Source organism: Protopterus annectens, chromosome 10.part0 (genome assembly GCF_019279795.1).
Source record: "Protopterus annectens isolate FY-2018-M chromosome 10.part0, PAN1.0, whole genome shotgun sequence".
NCBI classification, from domain to species: Eukaryota; Metazoa; Chordata; order Ceratodontiformes; family Protopteridae; genus Protopterus; species Protopterus annectens.
In genome coordinates, this window is record NC_056744.1 from 465,401,670 (window position 1) to 465,415,904 (window position 14,235).

At 42.0% G+C, this 14,235-nt stretch overlaps 1 protein-coding gene across 2 annotated transcripts in view; it reads left to right on the plus strand.

The window, feature by feature from the left end:
* DPH2 (diphthamide biosynthesis 2) overlaps positions 1–14,235 on the plus strand; it is a 570,647-nt gene that overhangs the window by 378,177 nt on the left and 178,235 nt on the right. For both annotated transcript variants that reach the window (XM_044085365.1, XM_044085366.1), the window contains one exon: positions 10,707–11,411. In XM_044085365.1, the coding sequence (XP_043941300.1) occupies positions 10,707–11,411 (705 nt within the window). The remainder of the gene's footprint in view (positions 1–10,706; positions 11,412–14,235) is intronic.

Sequence of the window (14,235 nt, forward strand, 5' to 3'; positions counted from 1 at the left end):
GAGGTACAGCCTGGTAATGCTGGGGTGCTCTCAGGAGCCTTGAACCAGGTTTCAGTTACTGCACAGACGTCGATGTTCTCCATGCTGAGGAGTGCATCAAGTGCCTGCATCTTGAGGTTTAGACTTCTGGCGTTGAGCAGCATTACCCTTAGTTTTTTTCCATTATTGTTTTCTAAGGATGTGGGTTTGTCTTTTGAGCCTTGCCTAAAAAAGGCACTATGGGGGTGGCAAGAGCCTTAGCCAATATCCGGAAGCCCAGTGGTGACAGGTGTAAGCCATCCCTTGCGAAGCAGCGTGGCTTGTCCAACATGTCATCCCAGGCAGACAGACATTGGATCCCCTTAGAATGACACCAATACTTGAGCCAATTGTTAAAGCTGATCATCTTGTCTTTGTATTGTGGTATCATTCTTGGTGAGGGTAAGATGCTGCTCAGGGTCAGGGTCATACCAGCTTGGGCTACATAATCGGAGAGCTCCTCTATGTCTCTTTTCATGTAGTCCAGGGAGGTAAGTCTCCGGTCATTCACACCAGCATGGACAATGACGGAGTCATATTTGTACTTGCTTTGGAGTGACTTGAGTGCGTGTGTTATGTGGCGGATTTTAGCTCCCGATAGACAGCTCACAGTCACCTTCTCCTTGTTCAGCCTGGTCAGCAGGACATCAGTGTGTCTGACTATAGTCACCTATTACTAGTGTATCAGGTAAGGTGTTTGGCCTTAAGGGCTGTGATTGGTTGACACACTGATTTATTGAAGTATGTGTTGCCTGTGTTTTGTTTTGAGGTGGTGGATTTTTGGGTGTCTGCTTTGGGAGCCTCTGTTGTTTTGGTAAGTTTTTTATTAGAGCCTCCGAGTATGTCTTTGTGTTTTTATGTGTTTGGTTTGCAGTTGTGGTAGGTCTATGTGGGACTGGGATTGTTGTGTGTGTGGCCATCTCCTCCTGTCTGGTCATGCCAGCCCTGAGGTGAGAGAGTTCAGCCTCCAGTTTGGCTATATAGCTGCATCTCTCACATGTATTTGTGTTTGTTGGGAGGAGGAGAGGGTTGTGTGTGTACATGAGACAATTGTAGCATTGTCTCAAGATGTCCAGATTGACCAGCTGAACTGGAGACGACGCCAGTAATCTACCACTCGACATGCTAGAACTGTATAAGGGAGTGCTGTACCTTTAAGGGAAGTGGATATTCACAGGGGTGGTAAGTAGATGTAGTGCTTTACTTAGTACGAGAGTGCTTACTTAGTAGAGAAGTACTGAGAATGTTTTTCATTTGGGAGGGTGGAATGGAGGATTTTGATGTTTTTTTTAATGAGATCAACCAGAGTATAGAATGGTTGAAATTTGAAGTGAGTGGTTTTGGTACCACAATACATTTTTTAGATGTACTTCTTACTATGGATGTGGAGAATTGAAGATTTGTTAGTAATATATATAGGAAAACAGCTTTTAGCAACAGTTGTCTTCATTATACAGGTTTTCACCCCACATTCATGAAACGTAATGTGTTTAAAGGGCAGCTCATTAGAGCCAGTTGGATGATAAGTAGTGATGAGATTTTTGTAACAGAAGTTAACATTTTGACAAATATGTTTTTGGAGAGGGGTAAAGGGGTATTGCAGATCAGGTTATACACAGTAGGAATACTGATTTTCCTCCAATTTTAATATCTGGTTTTACAGTTAAAAAACAAGATTGTAACAAACACCATGGGGACAAAACCTTAGCTTTTCCGATTCCTATGAGTTTTGAGGGTGAAACAATTAGAAACTTTAGAAATAAGGAATTATGTGATATAGTAGGAGAGCAACCGCAATGTATTTTTTTAAAACATTGCGAGTTGAAAGGTTTACTGGAAAAAAATTCCTAGATTTGGAGAATGTGATGACTTGGGTACCTTGGGAACATTTCCTTGTCAGAAATGTAAACCGTGCAGGTTTGTTTATCCATGGAGGTTTGAATATATACCCAAGTCCAGGTATTCTTGTCAAAGCAAGGGACTTGTATATTTGGCTGTTTGCAGATGTTCATTGTGTTTCACTGTTGCAGTCATCACTGTAGGGTTCTTCCTGCTGGCAGGCAGTCCTCGGTCGGCCAGAATCCCAAAGTCTGGGTCCGGCATTGGCTGTTCAGTCATGCTCCCTGACGTCAGAGAGCTAGGAGTACAAAGCTGCCAGCCGACGCCATGTTCCCCAGTCTTTCTTGCCGTGCGGTGAAAGCAGTTCGCAAGTGCCGGTCGGCTGACTCCTGATATTTTTTCGTGCTTCAGTCTGTAGACTTACTTCTTCTTCTCAAAGCTAAGTACCCCGTTGGGGAAACTTTTTTCTTGTTCCAGTCCGATGTCAGAAAAAGTTAATAATTGCATGTCTTGTGGGAAGCAAATACCTCATAAGGATTTCCATTCTTACTGTATTCCTTGTTTAGGCCCTGACCACGACGTAGCTAGTTGTCAGTTCTGTGCTAGATTTAACCAACGTACGGTTAAGCGCAGGTACGGTTTTGCTTTTCACTACTTTGGCAGGCGATTTAATTATAAAATGTCGTCGGACACGCTTCCGACTACCAGAGTTCACAAACGACGCAAGGAATAAGGACAGGCCTCCGAGGTCCAAATCAGACTACGTTTTACAAGCAGAGCCAGATACAGGTTCCGCCGTCATCAGTGAGGCACTTTCGCAGCCCCTGTCGTCGGCCATTTCAGAACAGATTGCCAAAACGGACTCCCACGAGGAGCCAACTAGGCCTTTGAGCACTCCAGCTGCAGGACCTTCGGACAATGCTCCCTCTGATGGGTCCGGAGCCGCTGTGCAGGTACCGGCTTCCGAGGGGGTTTTCAGGCCTACACAGCTTCTGATAAAGGCAAAGACTCCTTCTAAATCTAAGACACCAGCCCAGGCCTCTTCTGATCCGGGACCCAAATCTCAGAAACAGCTACTTAAAATGGCGGAAGACTTACTAACCATGATTAGGGGTTCACATCCCCCTCCAGACAAAAGGCCAAGGCAAGAATTGGATTGTGAATCTTCTGATCAGGCATCTATTTCTTCAGTGTCTTCCTCTGAACAGGAATGTACTTTCCCTCCTTATGAGGATTCTGATGCTGAGGAATCCATTCCATCAGCTTCTCCCCCTGAGGATGTTTCTTTTGGGGAAACTTTACATGACATGAGGGAACAATTTCACTGGGAAGGACAGGAGTACTCGGAATCTAAGAGAAGGCTTAGGGATTTCCTTCTTCTTCCCCAACATAGACCCCTGGCTATTCCTCCTATTTTGGATATTGTGGATGATGCCTTTTCTGAGGCTAATTTAACTCCTGACTCCTTTCCTCCAGGCCCTGCTAAGCCCGACAGATATTACAGGGTCCCTGACTCCCACCAGTTCCTTTACAAAAATCCTACTGCTGATCCAGAAACAATTTCTCAGGGTCCTAAGGGGGTTAAGGCCGCTTCTGCTAAAAACCCTATTCCGACAGATAAGGATTCCAGAGCTTTGGAGAGATGAGGCAAAAAAGTGTACACTTCTGCTACTTTATCTGTTAGGGCTTTAAATTGTCAATTCCATATGCTAAAATATCAGCAATTTCTACTGTCTGTTATGAAACAAAAACTGGGCACCATTACTGCATGTGCAGATAATAAGGAATTACACGATTTGATGCATGCCACTGAACAAGTGGGGAAGCATGGTTTACACTGTGGTTTTGATGCCTTGGAGGCTTCTTGCAGGTCGGCTGCCTCTGGCACAGTCATTAGAAGGCATGCTTGGTTAAAGGAACAAAACTTACCTGATCAAGTGAAAGCAAAGTTACTGGATGCTCCTGTTCAGCATAATGTTTTGTTTGGGGTCTAAGGCTGAAGATGTGGTAAAGAAAATGGAGGATAAGGCAAAATCCATGCAAACGGTTAAGGATTTCTTACAAGTTCAGCCCCCAAGATTTAACAGAAATTGGCCAACTAAAAATTGGTCCTTTCCCAGCTCGGACAGGCCTCAGAGGGGTTGATATAGGCGCCCCAGAGGGAGGGCCCAAGCACAGACCTTTTACAGACCTCGACAGTGGAGTGCTTCCACCCCAAGGGGTGGAGAGGACAGACCTCAATCTTATAGAAAACAGGCTCAATGACTCCCCCTGCATGGCTCCAGGAACTTCTCTCCTGGAAGCTCCTCTAGGAGGAAAACTCTCTCTTTTTCAACAAAATTGGACTTGCATAACCCAAGACAAGTGGGTTATGGATGTAGTTTCAAGAGGTTACAAATTCCACTTTCATACCTTGCCAAGACCAAACGGATGGCCAGACCTACCAAAACACCAATGGGCAGAGGCATTGGGATCCCTCATGGCTATGAGGGCCATAGAACTGGTTCCACAATCAGAGACTGGGCAAGGCGTTTACTCCAGGCTCTTCCTAGTTCCCAGAAAGCAAAATTCATGGAGACCCATCCTGGATCTCTGTCTTAAACATTTTCCTGGAGATACCAAAGTTCAAGATGCTTACTCTGCAACAGCTCCTGCCAATGTTGAGCAAAAATGCATGGATGGTGACATTGGATTTAAAGGAGGCTTACTTACACATCCCTATCAGACAGGAGTGCAGAAAATACCTCAGGTTCAAGGCCGGCTCGAAACATTACCAATTCTCTGCGCTGCCCTTTGGCTTGATTACTACGCCCAGGGTCTTCACCAAGTGCCTGTCCCAGTAGTAGCTTATTGCAGACTCAAGGGAATTCAAATTTACCCTTATTTGTATGACTGCCTTATTCAAGCAGACAGCAAGGATGTCTTACTCCAGCACCTGGAATTTGTTCAAAATCTACTCAAGTATCTGGGATTCACTGTGAACATAAAAGTCAATTTTGGCACCCACACAACAGAACTTTTCTGGCTGCTCTTCTAAACACAACAACCCAAATAGCATTCCTGACATCTGAAAAACAACAGCAGCTGGCTTCAACTTTCAAAACCTTGGCATCAATAACTCGGCTAACTGCAAGGAAATTCCTGCAAGCTTTGGGTTAAATGGCCTCCTGCATCTGTCTCATACCAAATGCAAGACTACATATGAGGAAAAATACAATGGTACCTAAAAAGTGTATGGTCCCAGCATTGCCACAGTCTAGACACACAGATTGCTGTCTTGCCTTGCCTACAAAAGAAATTCCATTGGTTGGCCATGGCATGTCTTCACAACAAAGGGAAAGCCTTCAGTCTGCCTCCTGCCAGCCAAGTGTTAACCACGGACGCCTCGGATTACACATGGGGAGCCCACTTGCAGGGAAAAGGTCTGCAAGGTTTTTGGACAGAGGATCAGAAGCACCTACATATCAATTTAAGAGATGTTAGCTGTACAGAATGGCCTCTTGGCTTTCAGGGATCTCCTACAACCAGGACAACTACTGATACGGACAGACAACACCACAGTTATGTGGTACATAAACAAGCAAGGGGGTTCACACTCCTACCCCCTTTGCAGACTAGCCATGACTCTATAGAACACAGCTCTAGCTTGCAAAGTGGATCTACAAGCTCAGTTCCTGCCAGGAAAACAAAATATTCTGGCAGACAGCCTGAGCAGGAACCTGTCAGACCCACATGAGTGGATGCTAGACACCCAAATATTCAAGATGATTACAGAAGCCTGGGGCTGCCCGGACATAGATCTTTTTGCATCCCCCCTAAACCACCAGTTACAGATTTTTTGCACAAGAACATTTCACAAGCTAGCATGGAATGTGGATGCACTATCATTCAGTTGGAGAAACCTCTCTGGGTATGCCTTTCCGCCACTACCTCTTCTTCCATGGGTGTTACTAAAGATCAAGCAGGACAAGCCCAAGATGATGATTTTACTGGCCCCAAATTGGCCTCGTCAATTTTGGTACTCAACACTGATGAATCTATCCCAGGAGCCTCCTTGGATTTTACCTCTGATTCCAAATCTTTTGTCCCAACACCAGGGCCAGGTTCTGCACTCATGTCAAAACTCTCAGCCTAGCAGCCTGGCGTATTCAGGGTCTATGATTAATCCTTTCCTTCCCAAACAGGTCATGGATGTCATCTTAGAAGCCAGACGACCTAGCACTAGAAAATCTTATGCAGGTAAATGGAAGAGATTTTGCACCTGGATGCATGCTCAGGATTCGGATCCTCTCATTCCTAATATCCCACTGATTTTATTTTACCTGACAGACATGCTACATAAGGATTTGTCCTTCTCCTCCATACAAATACATGCCTCGGCTATCTCTGCACATTACAATACAGATCCTCCAGTCTTTTTGCATCCACTTCTGAAACAATATCTCAGAGGAGCAAAGAATTTAAGGCCCCCTAGGACACCACCCATACCTGCCTGGGACCTCAACTATGTTTTGGAAAAACTCACTCTGCCTCCTTTTGAGCCTGCTGCCACATCTGATATTAAGTATTTATCATGGAAAACAGCTATCCTACTGGCTTTGACTTCAGCCAGGAGAGTTTTGGAGTTACAAGCACTCATGGCTGTGGAACCTTATATTATTTTTCACCAAGATAAGGGTATCTTTAAGGACCAATCCTACTTTCATGCCTAAAGTGGTTTCCAAAGTGGATTTAAATCAAACTATTCACCTGTCAACTTTTTTCAATAATCCACAAAATAAGGGGGAAAGGATCTTGCATTCCTTGGATGTACACAGACAACTTCGTTTTTACCTGGACAGAACCAAGGATATCAGGAAAACAGAGCAACTGTTTGTTTCTTATGCAACAAATTCCCAAGGCAAGGCTATTTCAAAACAGACCATTTCTAAATGGATTGCTCACGGAATCAGATTTTGTTGCTCTCATCATGGAAAGCACATCCCAGGAAAAATTAGGACTCACTCTACCAGAACTGCTGCTACTTCAGCTGCCTTTCTCAGAGGAGTACCTACCAAGAATATTTTGGAAGATGCAACTTGGAGTTCAGTGCATACTTTTTCTAAGCACTGTAATCTCCCTCTTTACTCTAAGTCTAGGGCAGGCTTTGCTTCTGCAGTCTTGCAGGGCCTTCTAGCCGCCCCTTCTACTCTGTAACCACCACCCTTTATCTCAGCTTTGGGATTCAACCCAACAGTGATGACTGCAACAGTGAAACACGATGAACATAGTACAGTTGTGTACACTTACCTTAAATGTAGATGTTAGAGTGTCTTCACTGTTGCAGTCTGGGTTACCCTCCCTCCTGTCCCCTCTTATACTTTCATTAGTGTGGTTTCCTACTTCACCCTTCTTCTGAGGTGTATTTGCTACAGGGTATGGGGTTTGTTGTATGTTACATTTTTGTTTTACTATTAGCCTTCACTTTTGGGCACCTGACATCTGGGGCAAGAAAAACTGGAGAACATGGCGTCGGCTGGCAGCTTTGTACTCCTAGCGCTCTGACGTCAGGGAGCATGACTGAACAGCCGACGCCGGACCCAGACTTTGGGATTCTGGCCGACCGAGGACTGCCTGCTGGCAGGAAGAACCCTACAGTGATGACTGCAACAGTGAAGACACTCGAACATCTACATTTATGGTAAGTGTACACAACTGTACTTTCCTGCGACTGTTTTTATGTAGGTAAGGCAACCAGAACATTCGGCTGTCGTATTAGTGAGCATGTTAGAGCCATCAAATGCTCTGATTGTAACAATGTCTTGGCCAAGCACAGTAAAGAATGTATGCATTTTAAAAAAAAATTACTTTTTAATACTTGAAAGAGTTGACATGAAGTTGTTTGTTCAAGAGTTTAATAATTACTTAGAATTTTTAGAGTTGAAATGGCAAATTTTTCTGAGGGCAGATTCACTTCCAGGGATCAATGAAACAATTTCTGTCAAAAGTTATTTAAGATATCAATGATGTATTGTAATTGTTTTATTTGAAAAAAGAAAATTCACGTCGGCACTTTTAAACTTTTTAGAAGCTTAAGTGGTACAAGCAGTTGATTGGTGGGTTCAAACTAATTTTTTATTATTCCGGTATATATGTAAAATGTCTTTATACATGTTTGTGTTATGAAAAAGTTCCAAAAGTACAGTGAACGAAAGTGCTAAATCACCTGGTGTGTTGTGATTTTTATTATTGCTGAACTGGCATCTTTTAGGTCTCAGTGACTGCACAAATATCAGCATCTTCCAAGGTGAGGACTGCTTCCAGTGAGCGCAGTTTCTGTTTTAGACTCCTAGAGTAGCAGCATAACCTTGAGGTTGTTTTTAGGGGGTATTTTTACATCGGGGAATTTTATTCTTGTGACATTGCCTAAAAAGGCACTATGGGAGTGACAAGAGCCTTAGCCAGTAACCGAAATCCCAAGGGTGACAATGAATACCATCTCTGGCAAAGCATTGAGGTCTGCCAACCATGTCATCCCAGGCTGACAGATGCTGGATCCCCTTTTAATGACACCAAAAACTAAGTTGTTGAAGTCAGTCATTTTTTGCTCATATTGCAGTATTAACCTAGGCGAAGATAAAATGCTACTTAAGGCAAGGGGCATACCTGTCTGAGACACATAACCAGAGAGCTTAGTCATGTCTCTCTTCATATAGTCCAGTGAGGTACGTCTCAAGTTACTATTGCAGAATCATAACTGTGCTTGCTGTTGAATGAGACTTGAGTGCATGTGTGATGTTGTAGATCCTGGCACCTGACAGACAGCTGAGCATGACTTTTTCCTTATCCAACCTGTGAGAGGGACGTCTTTGTGTCTAACAGTTGAGTCGCATATGACCAAAATGTTTGTTTTTGTGTTAGAGGCTTGACTGGTTAGACACTGGTGTGTGATATATTATGTGTACTATGTTCTGCAGTGGATATATTATGTGAATCATGGTTGTGTTTGTGTTTGTGAGGTCGCTGATGTTTAGGTGAGTTTCTGGTAAGGACCTCACCATATGCTGGTTTGGTAGGTGAAGTAGGTGAAGTGTGCATGCTGACAACCTGCGTAGTACCAGATGTACTGACTGATGAGCGAGAGAGCCTAAATCCTAGGTTCTTGATATAGATGCATCCCTCACATAATGAACTTGTGTGGACTAGAAGTGCATTGTCATTGTACATGAGGCAATTGCTACAATGCCTCAGCATGCCCATGTCGACCAGGCTGTCTGGAGAAAATGTAGGAGATTGTGCTTCGATAATGCTAGGTAAGTTGATGTGGGTAAGTTGATGTGGTCAGAAAACAGGGAGAGGGCAGGAAGGGACCAGGTAAAACTAGAGAAGTGGACAAAAATACAAAGGGCTAGTGGATAGGATCTGTGTTGGTACCATAGGAGCTTTGCTGAATGTATCACCTGTCAGTGAGGGACAATTGCAAGAACTCAGCGATGGAGCACAGCAGAGTACTAGGGGAAAATTTGCAGGCAGAAGTGTTTGCGTCTGTAACCGCCAACGGTGCCCACCTACCTGTGCAAATGTGGTGCTTATGTAGCAAAAGAGAGCAAATTGATTTAATCAAATTAACCAATAAAAACACTCAAAACTGAGCCCTATTCCAGCAACCTTCAATCAGATGAGTTCTAACTGCACACTCCTGCCACTAGGGTGCAGGTGAACCCTCTCCAGAAAAAAAAGATGGCCTGGGTTGGTGCTCAAGAATATGTTTTATTTTCATAGGCTGTTTTGTTTGTGTAAAATTTTGAAGCAATATAACAAAAAAGTATAAGAAAAAAACATCTTGAAAAAGCCCGTCATAGGAACGGGTGAAAGCGTTTGATTCATTCTTTGTTTTACTTTGGATTTTACTACTAGCAATTGTTTTACCTGCCGTGTATTTTTACTGTTGCTTCGTATTAAAGGATTTTTATCAACGGAGAATTATTTTTTATCACAAGACTTTTAAGACTTTTAAGAAGAAGTTTATTGGGCTTTTGTGCTTCTGCAACTTTTTTCTAGCTGCCTTTTGGGACTTAGTTCGTGTATTGTATAAGAAAAAAACATGCTTTTTGCCTCCTCCCATCATCTGACTCAGCAGTAAATAGTAACATTGCACAAAACCCTTCCATCAAGTACAAAAAAAAAATCTTAAAAGAGAGCCTTACAGATCATTGTGCTTGTGTTCTATTTTTAAACTAACCCTCTTGGCCTCTGCCTTTTTGGAGGGGTGTAACTTGACAACCATGTAAAAATCATTTTGCTTATTATAAGAGTCGCAGTCAAAGAAAAAAGTTACTTAAAAGCTTGGCTGCAGTCTACAGCTCTTTAAGATGCTTTCTCTATGGTGCCAAATATCCCATGTTTTGGTTGTTTTAGGGTACATCAGTGATGATTTCATTCAGGCCACATTGGATATTACTGAGGGGCAGGGATAGGAGTCTGTTCATATTGGCGCTGAAAGAGAAGTGTGCAATTTGTCACTAGATAGCATGCTGCATAGTAATGCATTATAGATTCACTTGGTGGTGTGTTGTTCTCTTTTATGAATTACTATTGTCCTCTTGAAAGTTTGGTTCTTTGTTTTCTCATTTAACTGTTATTCTTGTAGACATTGTCAGATGTTTGTGTCACTACAATCATTAAAAGAACAGAGGAAGCAGCTATTTGTAAATTTCAGTTTATACTGCAAATAGAACTACCTTTTCATAGTAATAAAGGTAGAAAGCAGCCGATCCCTTTGTATAAAAGTGTTTGAAATGATTCAGGCTGACATTCTGTTTTGAGTATTTAACCATTGTAATAATATTGTGACCTTTTTTTTTCCACAGATGATCTGCGGAATATTCTGCACCCAGAGTACAAGCATGTGGTGTTCTCCAGCATCTGCCCAGACAGGACATCATTCATTTCATGTTACCAAAGTGAAGGACCCAGTCAAGAAAAAAATGAAAAATCTCAATGTAGAGATTCTCCTAAAAGTCAAAAGCTTATTTGTAGGTTTGGTCGTCAGATAGCCACTGAAGAAAATTATCACATAGACGATTATGGAATGTTTTATTTAGGTCCAGAGAGCCTGACATTGACTAACTTTATGATGTCATGGAACAAGTGCACTTTCTGTACTTTTAATCCTATAACAGGCACAGGAAGGCAGGATTCACTCAATGTCAACAAGGCTTTAATGAAACGATACTACCTGATTGAACGTGCCAGAGATGCTCAAGTGGTGGGGATCCTTGTGGGCACCCTTGGGGTGGCAGACTATCTTTCTGTCATTGACCACCTTAAAGAACTGATAAGGAAGGCTGGCAAGAAAAGCTATACTTTTGTGATGGGAAGACTGAATGCAGCTAAGCTGGCTAACTTCCTAGAGGTGGACATTTATGTGTTGGTGGCTTGCCCTGAAAATTCTTTGCTGGACTCCAGTGAATTTTACAGACCAGTAGTAACTGTTTTTGAGATGGAATTAGCTTGTAACAAAGCAAGAGAATGGACAGGGGAATATATTACTGATTTCGGAGATCTGCTTCCAGGTAAGATGGACTTTGTTGACTGTACTCATTTGACATAAATTGAAACCAAGTAAAACATTTTGGCAACCACGTATGTGTTTTATGGGACCTTGTTCACGTCAACCCACAGCCTGGAATATGGACCAGCAAAACAACACAGCAGTAAAACTGAAATGGCAAAAAAAAAAATCTTTTTTTTTTTTTTTTGCAGAGGGGAGTTCCTCTGTACTCCTGCCACCACTTTCTAAGTGTGTATACTAACTCTTAAGATCACACTGAAGTGGGTTAAGCGCCAGTTCCCTTTGAGTGCTACACTTCGATATTTTGTCATTTCCCTGTTGTTGGCTTGCTGTTTTGCAGTCAATATTCTGGGCTGTCAATAACGTGAAGTAGACCTGTTTTATGGCACTGCTTTGAAATTAGCAGAAAAAAACTGAATAAACACTTCAGGAAGTTGTCTGTGTCTCTACTGAAGGTTTTCATTAAATCATGCAGCTTCCTCATTAGTCTTTTACCATCCCAGAAACAGCTGGTGTGTTTGCTAGGCACTTTCTAGTGAATAAAGAATTGACCGCAAAAACCTCCTGCACTTTTTCATACATCTCATAAATACAATATGCCAGTCTGGTACACTCTCATGTTTTCCGAAAAGTATAAGTTGTTTTATTTTGTTGATTTGATGTCATTAGTTTAGAATTTGGAACTTTGAGAAGCACATTTAAACATAATTTAATGAGTACAGTTGAGAAAGAGTATACAGTTAAAAGACTTGTAGTCAGTCAATTTATTCTACAACACAGCTCTCACCCTTTGCCATGGAGAGCCCCAACTAATTTTGTTTTTTTGTCTGGTTGTTATTCCATGTAACATTTGGAAAATGCTCTAGAATTGCTAATATTGCATTAAAGATTTTATTTGCACCCATTTCAAACAAAGTACTGTATTACTTGTCAAAAAACTAATGTAAGTGCTGATTAAAAGCTCAGTGTCTGTTACTCTAAAAGTGTATTAGTTATGGTTTAAGCACTTGGGCTTCAGACCAGTTATTTTACATTAAGAAGGTTTGTGGTCTGCACTCTTGTAGGAGGAGAGGCTTGATTCTGCCCTTCTGAGCTGGGAATTTCTGGTTAAAGGCTTATTGTGCCTGCTTATTTGAACTGCTTCTTTCTGAAACTGGTGCGCCTTGTTTTCTGTAGCATAGACTATATTCAGGCCTCCTGAATCTAGCTTTGTTTGTATAACGTGAGCACTAATCCAGGCCATCATTTTTGGAGAAGGTTCCTCTGCACCCTAGTGGCAGGAGTGTGTAGTTAGAACTTGTCCGATTGAAGACTGCTGAAACAGGGCTCAGTTCTGAGCTTTTTTTTTACTAGTTAATTGGGTAATTTGTTGAAATCAGTTTGCTCGTTTTCTATTGTTATACAAAAAAATTGCACTTTTTATTCATCTGCTTTTACTGTATTTGTGTTTCTTCCTACTTTGTTTTGCTTTTGCTGCCTGTTCTTAAAAGTACTTAATTGCATTTATTCTGCTGCATTTATTACTGCTTGTTAGTAGCCTGATTAAATTCTAACGGTTATTCTAAGCCTTTGTTTTAAACACTTGGGCTTTAGACCAGTTGTTTTACATTAAGAAGGTTTGTGGTCTTCACTGTTGTGGCAGAACAGGTAGCTTACATCCTTCTAAGTTGGGAGTTGCTGATTGAAGGCTTAGTGTCTGTTATTCTAAAAGTGTATTAGTTCTGGTTTAAGCACTTGGGCTTCAGGCCAGTTATTTTACATTAAGAAGGTGTGGTCTGCACTCTTGTGGGAGGAGAGGGTAGATTCTGCCCTTCTGAACTGGGAGTTTCTGGTTAAAGGCTTATTTGAACAGTTTCTTTCTGAAATTGGAACACCTTGTTTGCTTGTAGCACAAGACTAGATTCAGACCTGCTTAATCTAGCTTTGTTTGCATAACTTGAGCACTAATCCAGGACATTTTTTTCTGGAGAAGGTTTCCCTGCACCCTAGTGGCAGGAGTGTGCAGTTAGAACTTGTCTGATCAAGGACTGCTGGAATGGGGCTCAGTTTTTAGCTCTTTATTGGTTAATTGGTTAATTTGTTTAAATCAGTTTGCTCATTTGCTACTGTCATATAAAAAAAAAAAAAAAATATATATATATATATATATATATATATATATATACACACACACACACACACACACACACACACACACACACACACACTTTATGCATCGTGGCTTAGCTAGGGTTAAAATATTCCTGGCGCCATAAAGTCTGCTCTTCAAAATTTCCCTTAGAACTAGCCAGTTTTTTAGTTTTAGCACTCAAATCTGTTTCTTTGAGCTCAGCACTTGTTCAGAACTCACTGCAAGCACTAAATAAGCTACAAATTGCTTCACTCAACTTTCCTCACTTGTCTAGAGGAAATAAGTTTTTAATACTTAATAAACACCTATCCAGGCCTGTCTGTGGGTCAGCTCCCAGTGCTTTTTCCTGTCTACCTGATGACTCTGGACATCTTGGGGCAATGCAGCAATACCACCCAACACTACAACCTGTAAGAGATGCACTTGTATAACCAAACTGGAAGCAAAGCTGTCTTCACCCAAGACTGGACTAGACAGTCAAAAGGAGAGGGTAAACACTTGCACCACACCATACTCATCACATCCCTCAAAACTTACACCACCAAAACACACACATAGATACACAAATCACACATCTAAATTCACCAAGGCTCTCAATAAAAATCTGCCCAAGCAACAGAGACCTCCAAAGAAGAAACGCAAGCAGCCTCCACCCCCCAACACAACCCAAATGACACATAGCCCACAAGCTCAG